Raw genomic sequence first — 15,717 nt, 5'->3', positions numbered from 1 at the left:
CCAAGCCTCCTGGTTAGACTGAACCTGCATCTGTCTCCAATAGTTGTGTTTTAAATACTTCCTGAAAAAATGTCTTCCATCACAGCAGCTTGCATGAGAGATGTGAGCTGAAGAGACTGTCTGTACAAAGCAATGGTCACTGATCTAAACCCAGACTGCTCTCAGATCATCGTACTGCATGGTATTTATGAGCACAGAAGATGCAGAGCCAAGTGTAAACTTCTGAAAACAAACAGTGTAACAGGAACCAGGGGGTTTGTGTTTGGAAAACTGTTCTAGATATTATGAAGTTCACTGATTATAGGAATTTAATATTGATTTAGCTTATTTTCCTTTAGTGCAGCCTTGTCTGCCTGAGCTGCTGTGTAAGCTCACTGTTGCAGTGCAGTTTGCCAATGCTGCTAACCCCATGTAAGAGGCACCTGCTGCTGCCAAGGTGTTACCTTGCTCCCCCCTCTGCTCCTTGCTTCATGCTTCTGTGCTTCCTTGGCGCTGGCATTGCTGCTCACCTGATCTTGCAGTGAGCTGTCCAGGAAGCTAAATCATCCACTGATTAATGCTACCAACTTAACTTCCCAATGAGTCAGCTGCCTCTTAGTGCCAGGCTAAAGGAAGTCAGGGGCCAATATAACCCGGGGCTTCTAATCAGCTTTGTATGGTATTAGTCTACCTGGGACTTCAGATTCTTCCTTTGCATGTAGATTACTGATCTGTATCATGGCACACCCAGGAAATGCAGCCTCACTTGGGTCTGTGCTTTGGGAAAGACTGTTTCTGGAATAAGAGAGGGGATGGACAAGATGATCTCTAAAGGTCCCTTCCAACCCTACCATTCTATCTATGATAGACTCTCTAGGATGAGCATCTGTCAAGCAATACCAGACAGCATGTGAGGAACTGTGTGGGATACCCAGCAGTTTGCCCTCTCTGAAGATGTTGCTGCAGGTGTCAGAACCCTTCCATGGCCATAGCAGTTTTGAAAAAATGTAAATTTAAATAGGAAATTATAATCTGAGCTCCTGAAAGCATAAGTCACATCCTTAACTCTGGCTGTTGCTGATTCAATGGCCTTTCAATGACTGTCTATCAGCTGTATAGTATTATGTCTAAATACTGCTGTACTTTCTTGTAATTTGAGGACAGTGAAATGGAACAACTAGATTTTCACCTATAGTTGATCAGAATGTGATAGTTAGGATGATGATTTCTATGTTTGACATGTTAGGAAAATGAGGTGCTAAATGGAAATCTTTGTATAGATCTAAAAGGTTTGATTTGGAAATTTTGCATGGAAATTACACATTTACACAAGTGCATTTGCTGTGAGATTGTGTAAGTAAATGTTGTTACTTGGCCTTGACAAAAATAAAGTAATGATTTCTAGGTAAGCTGCCAGAGACCTTTTCTGTACTGCTTTTGAGATGCTACTTGTTCTACATGCCAGCAAAATGTTGTAATTCTCCATTTGAGAGATTTGAAGAGACAAAGTTATTTTGAGACAACGCTGAGGCAGAGATATCCTGTGCTGTGAATTAATAACCTTCCAAGTTCAAGCAAGAAAGTCTTCCACTGTTCTGGCTACCTTGTGTTCATAAAGCTTCAAAAACGTATTCAGATGGAGTCCTTTATGTAGTGTGGGATTGAAGCTGCTGTTCTGCACTGTTCTTAATGATGATCTTTCTTTCATTTTTCCATTGCAAGGTCTGCTTTTGTCAGAAGATCAAAAACCTCTTAACTTGCAGCACATTCACAATCAAACTTGCTTCCCTTAGGTTTGTGCATATGTAGGTAACTTGCTTAGTAGGGTCTGTGTTTAGATCCAGAAAAAGGAAAGGATGATCTTTGTAACTGAGCAGCAGACTTGAGACCATGTACTAGTGTGTACTGACTTCAGTCAGTACTAGTGTGAAGAGCTCATAGCCAGAGTGACAGAGGCGATTTAGTGACACCCATAGAAAAGACCAGAATTGTTTAGAATAATGTTGGAGGAGTAGATTTTGATTCCGCTTTGGGTGGAAGTCCAAGCTGATAATTTATGACTGGTGGACACTTGTAAGTCATAGAGCTGTGCAGAAAAGCCTCTGTGTGAGGACAGGGCTTCCTCATGAGCAAGCAGATGGATGTGTCAACAGGGAGAATTTGCCAGTTGTAGTGGGGAACCATGCACTAAGGGAACCTGAGTACTTCAGCTGTTTGTCATGTCCATTTAATGTCACCATACCTGCCTCCCTTAAATAAATACAGTAAATGTATATCTACTGCATAGATTAGGTGGGTAAATACAGGAGACTATGAAGTAATTTGGCCTCTAGATCCTTGGTCCTCTGGGTTCAGTGAGGCAGTATAAGTTACAAATTTTTATGTACAAAGTTGGCAGTATTGATTTAAAAAATTAATATTTAATCACAAGCATACAACAAGGTCAATGAATCTTTGGTGAGGAATTAAATAGACTTTTCCTTGCTAGCACTGAAACACCAAGTAAATAAAAATGTAAGGGAAAACATTTGTGGCATATGCATACAGACCACATTTAAAAATGTATGGGGCTCAGCAGTGTCTGACTTAATTCTGATTCATCCGTTGACCTTGTTATATAAAACTCAATGCCCTTTTTAGAGGGAGAGTTGCAAATTGTGCTTCTGCATATTTATTTAGGAAGTTCAATCTTCTGGGTGTTCATACCCTAATTCCAGTGCTAAGTGCAATCACAACATTGATTTTTCTCACTAAACATAACCTACTTTACCCTGGGATGGAATTTTTTTTTTAATGGGCTTTATATAATGGCATGTGTGAAAACCACTCAACTTAATGCCCCATACTGCAGTTAATTAACAAAATGGCATTGTAGCCATGGTCTTTCATCCTCTGGCAGTATGTTTTACCACTAACCTTGGCCACACAAAATGTCTGTCCTAATTAACAGGAGCCCAGGTATTGACTGTGTCAGGCTACATGGTAGAAAGAGCAATTTGCAGCTGCTGACAAAGTTGAAATTCTGTTGAAAATCCAAATATGAGGAACCTCATTTTGACTGACGTTATGCCATTTCAGAACCTGTCTCAAGGCACAGCTGAATAAAGTACCTAAATGATCAGGTTTTACTTCTTTCCAGTTGCTGAATGACAGTAACCTAAAACACAGCACAGCATCTCATAAAACATGTACTACCAAAACCCTACTAATGGATTTATACAGATTTCAAAATTGATGGTAGTGTTTTCTTGTTAATGAAATGTTTACTTCTTGTTCTTTTATTTGAACTGTAATATGCTGGAAAACTTAATATAACTTTAAGCTTTAATGAACCTTGAGTTGCAGGTTTGATTCTCCCTTTTTTTTTCTGTTTTCACTTCTCAGTAATTCAACTTCTGAGGCATTAGAGATGCTTTGAGTTTGTGCTAGTTTTAGTACTGCAAGACAGTAATCTGTGAAGCTCCGTGGTGTTTCATGTTACAAATGAGAGAATGAAGCACTAATGCTTTTATACCAGGGAAGAAAAATGTTTTCTCTTTCAATACCTTCAATTAATTGAGTTTTCTCTCATTGAAAAACTGCAACAAAAAGGCAAGTGATCATTCATGGCTGCACTTTCTAAAAATGCAAAAAGACCAGCTTTTCTAAAGAACTGAAGTGCTGAGTCCTCATAAATGTCAAGGAGATATCAAATCTTGTTAGATGAAGATTTCTGCTCAATAACTAACATTTTATGTTGCATAAGTATTTTAGAAAAATCTGTTTTTTCACCATGCTTTAGCTTCTTTGCTATGGTGAAGCCAGTTCTTGCTGAGTAGAGCCTGTGATAACGCTGCTCTGAGGATGTGAAGTTAAGCAGCCCTTTGCCTTCTCCATCTGAAGCTGAGGCCATGCTACTAACAGAGCAATGTACTTCTAAGTGACAGCCTGATCCCCACATACACTTTGTCTTGTGTGAATCTGGTGGAAGTTTGTTACTCAACGTCTTCTGAAGAGAAAGACTGTATAGGTGTCTCTTTCTCATTTCTGATGCTATGTGCTAGAAGTTCAGCAGTTAAATATTCTGTGCCCATAGCATCTTTGCTGAGAGTTCTGTATACAAATGCACCTTAATTAAGCAAATGCTCTTTAATTAACCCTCCATACAGTTATTACTGATGTTATTAGCATCACTAGATAAATACAGTTAACTTTTCCACAGGGTATAACTAACGGTTGGCATATATTTGCATCCTATAAGAATATCTCTGAGTTATAAAATCTTGTCTTAACCAACAGCTGAATTATCTCCAGGCTGGAGATTTCAAACAGAAATTTCCATGGGAATCTCTCAGAAAGAGGAAATTGTCAGGCAGAAGAGCAACAACCTGTCCACTGATATCTAGAACATCACATGGAATAAAAATGGGTTAAATAACTTCAGTGGAGCATTCCTCTATGCAATGACAAAGCATGAGTTTGTCTTGATGCAACTGAACAGAAACACCTTGAATCTTCTATGTTGGGACGAATTTCTCTTCAGGAGAGAAGAGAGAACCTTGAATGCACATTTTTCTACAGGTTCAGTCTTAATCCTACCTCCAGTCTGCTGGTGACTGAACATATAGAGATGCACAGCTGGTTCTGTCCAAAAGAAGTGATACATTGCCATAAATCTGCATTCATGATACCACTCTCTTAATCACTGATGGATTAGAACCATATCTAATACTTAGCTTAAAGCTGATAAATTGAGATTTCCATGCCTGAGCTGTATTCAGAAGATCACAGTCCTGAATGACTCTCTTGTAATCTTTTTACAATTACTTTTTCCAACAGGGCAAAGGTGAAGAAAGGTGTAAACATTCTCAGTGCAAAGACAAGCGACCCCCGACAATGGGACGTGAAACAAGAGGTGGGGAATGGTGGAAAGCACTCAACTACAACAGTTATTTGTCAGAGGATAGCACCGAGTTCAAGGAACAGGTATGAAACCTCATATTCTTGGCACATTAAACTCATTTATATCCATGATACCGTTCAGTGGTTGAAAGACTTAGGGCTCATATTACTGCTACTCATAGCTATTAAACCTGTAGCCTGGAAATCTGGAGACACTTATGTTAACTACGGTACCATCTGCCAATCTGTAACAGGGCATCTCAGTTTCCAGGTAATAAAATTCATCAATTGAAATTAAAAAATGAATAGAATAGGCCTGGGGTGGAAGGGTGTCATTTTGGCATGAATATCAATGTCCTTAATTTTGGAGGTTTTTACTGAACATAATTTTTTGGCTTGATAGTTTTGACCTTGTTTCCCTGAACATATCACAGCCTCTAAGGTTGGTTCATCACACAAGCAATGAATTCTACAGTGAACCACTGTAACTGTTGAGCATTGGTACAGGATAATTCAAACCTTTCAGCATTTAGTGTCCTGTTTGTAATACAGAACTCCCTTCTGCAAACAGTTACTTTTTCCAGAACTGGAGGTTCCTTTGCTAAGCCAGACACTGGTAACTGTCAGAGGCAAAGCAGTGCACTCCAGAGAGCATTTGTATGAACTGACCTGCCAGTGCCTGCTTTTCTTTAATATGTTTTTACTGAGACTTGGTCTCAGTAAAAAGTCTTGGTCTAGTTGTTCTACAGACAAAATAGGAGTGCTTTTTCACTAAATATGATTGTCTTCTGTGCCATAAAGTGATGTATATTGCTGCTTTCAGTGGAAATTATTTTGCTCTTGCTGAGTATCATCTTAATGAATTCTCACAACACTGCTGTACGTTAGTCCACGCAGAGCTTTTCATTGTACAGATCTGAGCAATGCTTCCCTAGCTCTGCACTTGTTATTAGCCTGAAACCTGGGCTTGTTGAAGAGTATTGTAAAATATTTGGTGGATGCTGAGCTGGTTATTGCTTTCCCGTGCAGTTGGTTTGTGCTATCTTCAGGCACAGAAAACCTGAGCAGATTTCAGCATTTGTATTCTGTGCCCAGTCAGAGTGCCAGGGAAATATTGGACTTCTGTAAAATGTGGAAATTTCTCTTGTCGTGAGCAGCTCCTTGATTCAATGTATTTACACTTGATATCATTGCAGTTAGTGAGATTTTCAGTGGAGAGTTGGGGGGCAGGGAGGGGAAGGAAAAGGAACAATATATCATTTGAGCTTGCCAGGAGTGAAAAACAGAACAGTCTGGAGGGAGGACATGGCTTCAGCACAGCTTGTAACCCTGAGTGTATTTGCAACTGTGAAACTATAATAGTCAGGTTATCAAACCCAAATTAAAGCTTCTCAATCTAATTTACATAAAGTCTCATTAACCCATAAAAATATTTTTAGCAGTAATTATGCAAATAAAAGTCAATGTTTAATTAATGCCTCTTGCATGTGTGTATGTAAACAGTTGCTGCTTTCTGATAGCGTGACAAACCTAGGTTTGAATGAAATGTTTGTGTACAAGGAAGAGTAGGATGGGGAAACTTGGGCATGTGTGTGCTGAGAACATGGGGGAAAGCATATGATGTAGTGGGCGTTACAGTCACTGAGTTTCTAAGTGTCACATGGAGCCCTCTGCACACAGCACAGATATTCTATTAAGCTAATTTAATTTGGTTGAGAATTGCAAATCCCTAATGGGATCCTTCTGCACTGTCACCAGCTTTTTCAGGCTGCTTTAGCAGTGTAGTTCATTTGGGTGAATGTGCAGCTCTGTAGCAAGGTCAGCGTGGATGTTGGGTGCTGTTCTGAAATTTCAGCCTCAACACAGGCTAATATTCTCTTGCAGCAAACTCAACCAACTCATAAATACATTGGTTAACTTCAGTACAGAGAGGTGTTTTCCATTGTCCTTGCAAAAGAGCTTCTGAAAGACAAGTAAACAAAAGTTTGTAGTTCTTGAATGCTTTATGAACATTCATCAGCTTGTCTAGAAGATTGCATTATTCTTCTTTAGGTGACCAGCTATTTCTAGCACAGCTCAGAGAATCAGCTAGCATGAAAGGAGAATGAAGGGTCTTCTACAGTTGTGCCTTATTCCTCTGCTGCAACCAACAGGAGCAATGTGGCTCTCCCCTTGTATTGTCAAGTGTCCTCAGTTAGCTGTGAAGTGAGTCAGAATATGACTTAAATTCATAACTGATTCTCCATGCAGTGGAGTGCTGCCTCCCACAAACTGTTTTGTGGCAGCCAGATGAACCTACATCCAGGATTCATTCTGGTCATAATGGGGAGAGTGATGTGTTGAGTTGTTAAGCATATCAACAGGAAATTCTGGCCTTTCTCTATGTTCTTTTGTCTACACGGGAATCTCTCTGACACATCATGGAGAACCATTGCACTCTTTCAAATCTCTCAAAACAAATGCCCATACTCAATAAAATGCCTCATTTTCATTGCCATTGTAAGCACTTTGAAACAAGCAGCTTATGTCTGAATGCAAAGCCACATAGCACCTAATATATTTTCCACATTATATAAATAACAAAAGCTAAGGGTGATGTTTTAGATACATGACATAAATCATTGTTTACTGTTACTTATTAAGAATTTGAGTGAGTCATGGGTTTTTTTCCCACTTTTTACAATAATATTTGTTCTCTTTGAGTATGTGTTGCTAAAGCCAAAAGCCATAGCCTTTTAACATAAATTTATTCAGAAACACTTTACTACAGCTTGAAATCAGCAATGTTTGTGTGCCTCATCATGCAATTTGTGCTGAGATTGAAGTAGCTATTGATGAGGATAACAACAGTGTTGATTAGTGAAAACAAGTCTTAGACTACTGCACGGTCACTCGTTTTCCCTTGTTGTTTCTCGTTTCTAAAGGAAAGCTGGTACACTTGAAATGTGTCCTCAGGGTAGATGGAGATATTTTTGGTGACTATTATAACCATTTCCATAGCTTAGTATTGCCTCTGTTTTGTTCCAGTTTAAGGCTTTGTGATTGGTTTATGATGTACTACATCTATCCTGAGAGCAACTTCAGTGGAAGGGCTCATATTTGCAGCGTGGTTTATTCTGGATTGCCCCCGTGGAGTGTAAAAGCTGTTCCAAGACAGCATGAGGGTTATTTTTAACCAAAGTAATTTTCATGGTCTTTTTTTACCCCTCTTTTTAATAATATATCTCCACAACAGGTATGCTGTCAGTTGTGGTGATGCAAAAGAAATGAACTTAAAAGTAGGAGCAAGGAGGGTTAGGGGAATTTCTTAACCTGGCTTCTCTGACAAAGCCTGAGTTTCCTATAGGTGTGGCGTTAAGAACTAAGCAGCAGCATCTGGGGCTAATCTAGGCCTAACTCCTCTTGCTTCTTCAGATCTCTTAATTGTTCTGGAACAAGCTGCCTTCAGTCTGTGCTTGAACTGATGTTTCTGCCTGTGGATGTTGTACTTTGTTTGTGAAGGAATGGAGTCTCCCAGTGCTTTTGATTTCTGTCAGCCAGTTAGAGAAACTGAGTGTGGGAGAACGAAGAGACGTTTAGAAAAACTGACATAATGGAAAACTGCTGTGATGTAGCACTTTATCCTCTTGGCCTTGAACCTTTTGAGAGGCCTGTGGGCTTACAGCTCTCCAGCCATCTGTCTGATAAAGAGGCAGACTCGGCAAGAGTGCTTCCAGATGTTATGTTTATGTTTCAGACTGTGTCACAATCACTTATTCCCTTTCTCCACACATGCATATGTGGGAGTTTTTTGGGTTGTGAGGGGTTTGTGTGTGTGTGTTTGGTGTGGTTTTTTTTAACACTGTGTGGGTATCATTGTGTTCACATGGAGACAGATAACGATGTTACCAGGTTGTGTTTCATATCATTGGGGTATGGAGGAAAGCAACAAAGCTGTTACAATTCTATGCAGGTCCCTCCTCCGTCTGGCACCACCATATGCTGCCAAAGGATGTCAGTGAAGTGAATTCTCTTGTGACTGAAAAATAAGTGTGTATATACAACATGTCTCAAACTTCAAAAACCATAAGCCATGTGGGATGTGTGTCTGACTATACCTGAAGTCAGTGCCCAATGTATGGACACAGAGTGTTCGCACATTTCTGTTTGGGGTGGATGTTATTAATACTTTTGGAATCTGGGTCATCTTCCCCTGGCACAGTTTTGGGTCAGAATGGTTTGCAGAGCTCAGCAGAGTGGCAGAGGTGCCTGCTGACCTCAAAACCTTGCAGTCTGAGCAGAGGATAGGATTTTCACAAGGTTGGGTGCTTCTGGGTCAGGATTTTTTTTCATTACAGTTGTTTACCCTTCTGACTGATAATTGAGGCATGATTGGATCTGAGGTGGCATATGCCACTGCTGCTGTAGTAGATGCCTGGGAAGTTGTATATGTCTTCAGGAGGTCACATCTGTGTCTGCAGAAACTGGTTGGTATGGACTGTAGAGGTACTTTGTGAGGAAGACATCAGCAGTGGGTTTCTTTTACCATTAAACCCTGAAACAGAAACAGTTTCCGTTCATTTATGAGAAAGTCACGTATGTATGAGCATTATTATTTTAAGCATCATGCATATTTTGGTGCAAATTAGATGCAGTCTTTTAGGCTGCTGGCAACTTACCAGTGCAACTCTCAGAGCCTCCAAGGTGAGTTGTTCTTGTGATGTGCATCTGTCTTTTTAAAAGGACACATGGGAATGTATGCATGTAGCTGTCGATAACAGTATCAGGAATAACATAGCTAAGCCTTTACCTACTGTTTTAAAGATCCTTCCCTTCCAATCTTTCTCATCTGATTTCCCAAATAATTTATCTCTCCCTGCTGTCTTTGCATTTTAAGATTTCTCTTTACGTTAGGATGCCTGCTTCAGGTCAAATTAGGGCACAGATGTCTCCAGTGTACAGCGTAGGTGCCAAAGACACACTGGACATCTGCACACATGGTGAAGGATCAGCCAGCTGTGCTTTGAAACAATATCTTTTCTAGGGCACAGAATACTAGGGTTAGAAGGTTACTTCCCAAAGGAGCCTTTCATATGGCTCCTCTTTTGCTGCTTTGAATGTCAGGAGTATTTATCAAAGCCCTGAGCTGGGGAGAGAGAAAGGATGAAGAACGTCTGCTGTGTCTCTTTCAGGAGCAGGGCTGCCTGCAGGAAAGAGGCAGATGCTCTGTTGCCTCTCTCTTGTCTGTCACAGTGTCTAAGCACAAACTGTCTTCAGAGGGAATATCATTTTTTACACCCTACTGTGTCACTGGGCTCTCGTGAGAGCAGGGCAGCTTGTCGAACTTTGCGACTCCTGAGTGGTTTTGACTTAAGGGGCAGCCCTCACTTGTGTTAAGGAGAAGTGAATTCTGCAGGAGCCCTCATGGCCAAGGACTCTCACTGAGCCTGAAGGGCTCTTTCTTTTCAATACTTTTAGTAATGCAAGTTCAGAAAGATCAAATTTGAGATTACTATAACAATTGTCATGGCAACGATGTAAGTCTGTCTAGTTTTCATCTAGCACCTGCCACTGCAAGGACCTGATCCCTAACTAGTGTGTTGGCCCTGCCATAATCCAACAGCGCTATTATCAGTCAGTTGTTTCAATAGAAATTTGTGTTTCAGCATAAATCCCTGCCTTCTAACAGATAAAGGCTGAGTCAGAAAACCTCTGTATTTTCTTTCTTATCAGGGGTGTTGCAAAATTATTTCTTTTGTTTCAAATTCAGAGCATGATATTATAATCTAAGATGAGGTTGTTGAAAGCCTGTTGATAGGCACTATTGAAATGAACTTTCATGTTGGATTTCAATAGAACCAGTGTTAGATTTGGTTCTGACCATACATTAGGATTTATAGATAACTGAATATAGCATTAACTAAGGAGTAAGGCTTTCCCATGAGTTTTCCCCCCCAAAAAGTGAAATTAATAGAGATGAGATAACAAATTACATGAAATGAGATCTGTCCATGATCTCTACAGAAGTTCCAGCCCAATTGCAATACTTTTTAAAATAATTTTGTCTCTACTTGGAGTTGCTGAGTCTGTTGAGGAGAAGGAGGACTGAGGCACCAAAAGAAACATCTTTCTTCACATATTTCTTCCCCAAATGAAAGCGTCAAATTTGTTTGCTCAGCACATCTATATAATTTGGAAAAGCTTTTTACACACTTATCAAAACCAAATGCTGGAGGCTTAGCCAATGCATGGAGTAAGACAGCCTTGCTGAGAAAGTGGCTGTCAGTGCCTTCCTTGCTTTTCAGCCAGGTTGGATATATTGTTTTATTTCATTATTATGTAAATAGAGCAGAGCCCCACACAAGTGAAATAGAATAGGATGTGCAATCATGGAATAATGAGACAACAGCTTTGTATCCATTCCAGACTGACAGGTTTAACAATAACTGTAATTCCTGATGTACAAGGGGAAATTATTTTTCGGTACCTGACAAAATAATTATTTCTCAGGTAGTAAGGAGAAAACATGAAGTCTACATTTTAGCCTTTTACTTCAGTCTGAGCCTGTGTTTTGCAGAGCCCTCAGAATATGTAGTAGGAAAGACTCCCCATCCCACTTGAATCTTCTGAGATCTGCTGCGTTCTTGCCTCTTGCACACAGCAGTCCCTAATGCTTTCCATTTTAATAAGCAGTAATTCATAGCAAGATTGTCCATGAAAATCTCCTTCTGATGTAGCACATTCATGGACTGACACTTCTGTGATGTTTTCTCTTTGCACTTTAAATCATGGGCTATAATTTGGGGTGAGGTCAGCTCTTATTTATCTGTGACAGTTGGCATGGTTCAGATGTTCTAGCAGCTATTGTAACGTAGCTCTCCTTGTGATTTGGAGGCACTGGAAGATAAGAGACAAAAGATGCAGAATTGGGGACGAGGAATTTGTTCATATGTATTTTTTCTCACATTCTTTGAAGCAGAAACATCTGCTGAAAGCCATAAACAGCTGAGTTCAGCAATACCACATCACACTGCCAAGCAACTCTGCTTTCCTCTGTAACTTTCACGGCAGAGGAAATAAATCAGTCAGGCAATAAAGAATGAAGAAAATTTAGGAAAAAATGCCAGAAGCCAAACCTTTCTAGAATAAAGTGAATAAGATCTTTGTTAGCATTCGGCAGAGCACATTGAAATATGTTTCTTATGCACGTAAGCCCTCTGTACCATTGCTCCTTGAGGAATTTCATAAAAACAAAACTCTTCTGAACTCCAGAAGCTTAAAACTGGTCAGGAAAAACCTCAGGAAAATAGGCTACAATCTCATACAAAATAATTAGGTTGGTTTAAATATTTTTCCAATCTCATGCATCTGTCATATCAGTGGCTGCTACTCATCTGACAGTGCTAAGTATCACTCTTTACCTGAGACCTTTACATTTCCTTAGACAAAGCACAATCTATTAGGTGAACCATTTATTTCTGTGCTGGCTTACTAATATTTACTTTTCCACTCAAAGTTACTTTGGTTTGATGTGTTGCTGCCTGTTTGAAGTACAGATTAATAATCTCTGTTTCTTTCTATTGTTATATAGTAATGGTGACTGCTCTATGAAACAGGTGCAAAACTGTTATACAGATGATAAGTCTTCGTTGTAAGACTTACAAGTTAAGCCAGGTTGGTGAGAAAACCAGCAGATCATGGCAACTGCTGTTGCTGGTGCTGTGGGCTCCTACTCCCTGCTCACAGCAGAGCTTTCTCTCCAGTCACCACTCCTGACTGTTCAGGTCATTAAGTTGTATTCCCAGTTGCTCTGTGCATGTAATGAACTAAGTGGTTCTACTTGTATACCTGCAGCAAGGGATGGTTAAACTCTGCTCCTACTGGCTTCTTCATTCAGAGACCACATCATCAGTCTTTTGTTGTCGCACCTCCCACCAGGCCTAAGTAGTAGAAAGACAGAACTCAGGTGGTTGTTACACACTGTACTTTTTCCTCTCTTTAAAATTCAGAATGAGTTTAAATGCATTTAATTAGCCTTTGCTATTAAATCCATTGCATGTTCCCCAGTTGGAGAGAGTTGTAATTAAAAATGATTTTATAAGCACATTAAAAAAAATCACTTATGGTCACTTAAATGACTGATACAGGATTTTATAGAGGAAGCTGAGTCTTCATAAACACTTGACGGATGTAACTGTTGTGTCTTTAGCACCACTTTTACATTGGTTTACCTCCACTGGGTTGAATGAAATGAATCTACTGATTCTCACTTTTGTCACTGAAACCAGAGTCAAGCCTTACATGATCATAAGATGTTTGTTTAAACTCATTTGTAGTGTCCAGTTCTGTGATTACAAGTGTATTGATTTGCATGCCAAACCAGCACGAGGTCCTGACCTCAGACAATTTGAAGACGTAGAAGGAAGTTGTGACAAGGTAGGTGTTGGTCTCTTATTCCAAGTAACAAGTGACAGGATGAGAGGAAATGAGCTCAAGTTGCACCAGAAAAGGTTTAGATTGGATATTAGGAAAAACTTATTTACCTAAAAGATGGTGAAGCCCTGGCACAGACTGCTCAGGGAAGTGTTGGAGCCCCCATCCCTGGAGGGATTCCAAAGCCATGTAAATGTGACACTGAGGGACATGGTTTAGTGGTGACTGTGGTTGGACTCAATGGTCTTAAAAGTCTTTTCCAACCTCAGTGATTCTGTGACAGGTGGTGTTAGTGCATCAGTCCAGGTGTGTTTGCTTCTTTGGGACACATCTCAGGCTTAGAAAAACTTCCTTTTAGAAAAATGTTTGCAATAGCCGAGTTACTAATGACTACAGCCTTTACCCTGCAATTCTCTAGTATTTTTAAAAAACATTTCCATGCACTCTTGTCAGTCTCCATCCATCTACTGTCTCTCTTCTGCTCTATTAGTAGGTTTGCTGAAGCAGACAACATGTTCATTATTTGTATGATACACAGCAGGGTCTCGTCTGTGACGAGACTCCTACTCAATAATAAAAATAATCAGCTCCTTTATTCAGTTAATTTGATGTCTCTGCCTGAAAATAGTTGAATGGATCCATTTTCTGGTATGGAGCATGTTTGAAATTCTTGCAGATTGATATGGGGATAATACTAATTGTGTAACTACTAATAGGCCACGTTACCAGGGCTTCAGACTGAATGCAGCAGCATCATTATTGTTCTGCAAACACTTTACAGCATGGGCGTTGTTAGCAAACACAACAGTTCATGTAATTCAAGCTGGATGTAACACAGCTCAGCAAAACCAAGGACTTCTCACATTCTGGTATGATGGATTCTATTCAATTCCCCCTGCATATTTTACATAGTAGTTAGAGGTAATACATACTCTTTTACAAGCTTAGAAAGTAAAAACCTTTACCTGTGATAAACAAGGCAACTCCTGTAGTCTAGAAAACCTGCTGGTATGAGAGATCATTGCAGTTCTCCACACATAACTGACACACGAGACTAATTATTCTCTTGGCTTCTAGAAGTCATCATTTGCAAGTTGTAATTTATCTACAATTCAGACTGCATGCAGACTTCTGGTATTTCACATTTTGGGAACAAAGGAAGGTCTTGTTTTTCTTCACTATCACTTCATGGTGACTATCAGCACATACTGATGTTTTAAAAGACAATCTTCTTATTTTTTGAAGCTGTGCAGTCACAGAAGAGTAAATTACTGTAAGATTTGTCTTGCTTTGTCAAGCACTTGCACAAATCACCTGCTTTTAGTTGGGTTTTGTTACAGAAATGGCTGGATCATGGGAGGGGACATAGGAAGTGTTTGGAAGATACTGTGTGTATCCTGGCTATTCAACAAGCCAGAGGTGGGCTGCTCTTTTGAGAAGTAGTAGATGTCTGTGAGTTCTCATAAAACCCTGTTATGCTACATCACAACCTGGCTAAATAAGACCTCTGGGATTCTGTTTCTTTCAGTTGTCAATTTTGGACAATTAAGATCTGGAAGTATATTCTTTCATAACAATTTATCGTTCTTGATTTTGAAAGCTGCAGTATTATGCAAAAGTTGGCGATAGTTTTTGGATGCACTTTGTCCTTAAGCAAGGAAATTCGGTACTTTTTCCTGAAAAAATCTGTGATGTGTCCTTATTGCTTTGAAGAGTCAGAACGAGAAGCATCAACAACTGGGATAAATCTGGGTAGATCTGCTGAAACAATGTGTACCAGTTTGTCCCACTATCGTTCACAAAAAACTCCTACAACTTTCTTAATTATGACTTTACCAACATGGTAGTAATTTCATGGAGAAATAAGTTTATTAAAAAAACCTCTGCTGTTCATTATAGAGATATTTTTTACTAGATCAATGCTGAATTCCCAGTTGCTTGCCAGGAGTTTCAGTTCCAGTTACATTTCCAGGGAAGGAACCTTAGCTTCATTGAAGCAAATGGCAAAATGTCCTTTGCAGTCTGAATTTCACCTCAAGTTTAGACTGTAAGTTTTTACTCTTTTCTCTGATGTACAGCTCAGAAAATTAGATAATCCCTTTCCTATTCGAGGCTGGGGACAACAACTTCCATGCTCTCTTTCTATGTGTATACCTGCATACATGTAATTATTACAAAAGGACTTTTAAGTAGCACCCCATTGATTTTTGGTTTCCATGCTGCAAATTAATGGACTGAGTATGCACTCTTTGTAATCAGACTAGTAGAAATTCAATAATGACTCTGCCAGAGTACTTGGGTGACCTCAGCCAATGAATTCATTCCTATTTCAACTGTTTTTAATGAGACTGGCATATTTAGCCATGCTATTGGATGGCTTGAAAGCAAGATGCCCTGTCAACCAAAGTGTTACTGATGGACCAACTAACAAAAATTTCAACATTT

At 39.6% G+C, this 15,717-nt stretch overlaps 1 protein-coding gene across 2 annotated transcripts in view; it reads left to right on the top strand.

The window, feature by feature from the left end:
• Positions 1-15,717, top strand: part of TMEM132C (transmembrane protein 132C) — a 198,207-nt gene that overhangs the window by 103,601 nt on the left and 78,889 nt on the right. For both annotated transcript variants that reach the window (XM_062009842.1, XM_062009843.1), the window contains one exon: positions 4,798-4,944. In XM_062009842.1, the coding sequence (XP_061865826.1) occupies positions 4,798-4,944 (147 nt within the window). The remainder of the gene's footprint in view (positions 1-4,797; positions 4,945-15,717) is intronic.

Source organism: Colius striatus, chromosome 17 (genome assembly GCF_028858725.1).
Source record: "Colius striatus isolate bColStr4 chromosome 17, bColStr4.1.hap1, whole genome shotgun sequence".
Taxonomy (NCBI): domain Eukaryota; kingdom Metazoa; phylum Chordata; class Aves; order Coliiformes; family Coliidae; genus Colius; species Colius striatus.
Note: the sequence above shows the minus strand (reverse complement) of the source record. Positions and strands in the feature narration are given on the sequence as shown.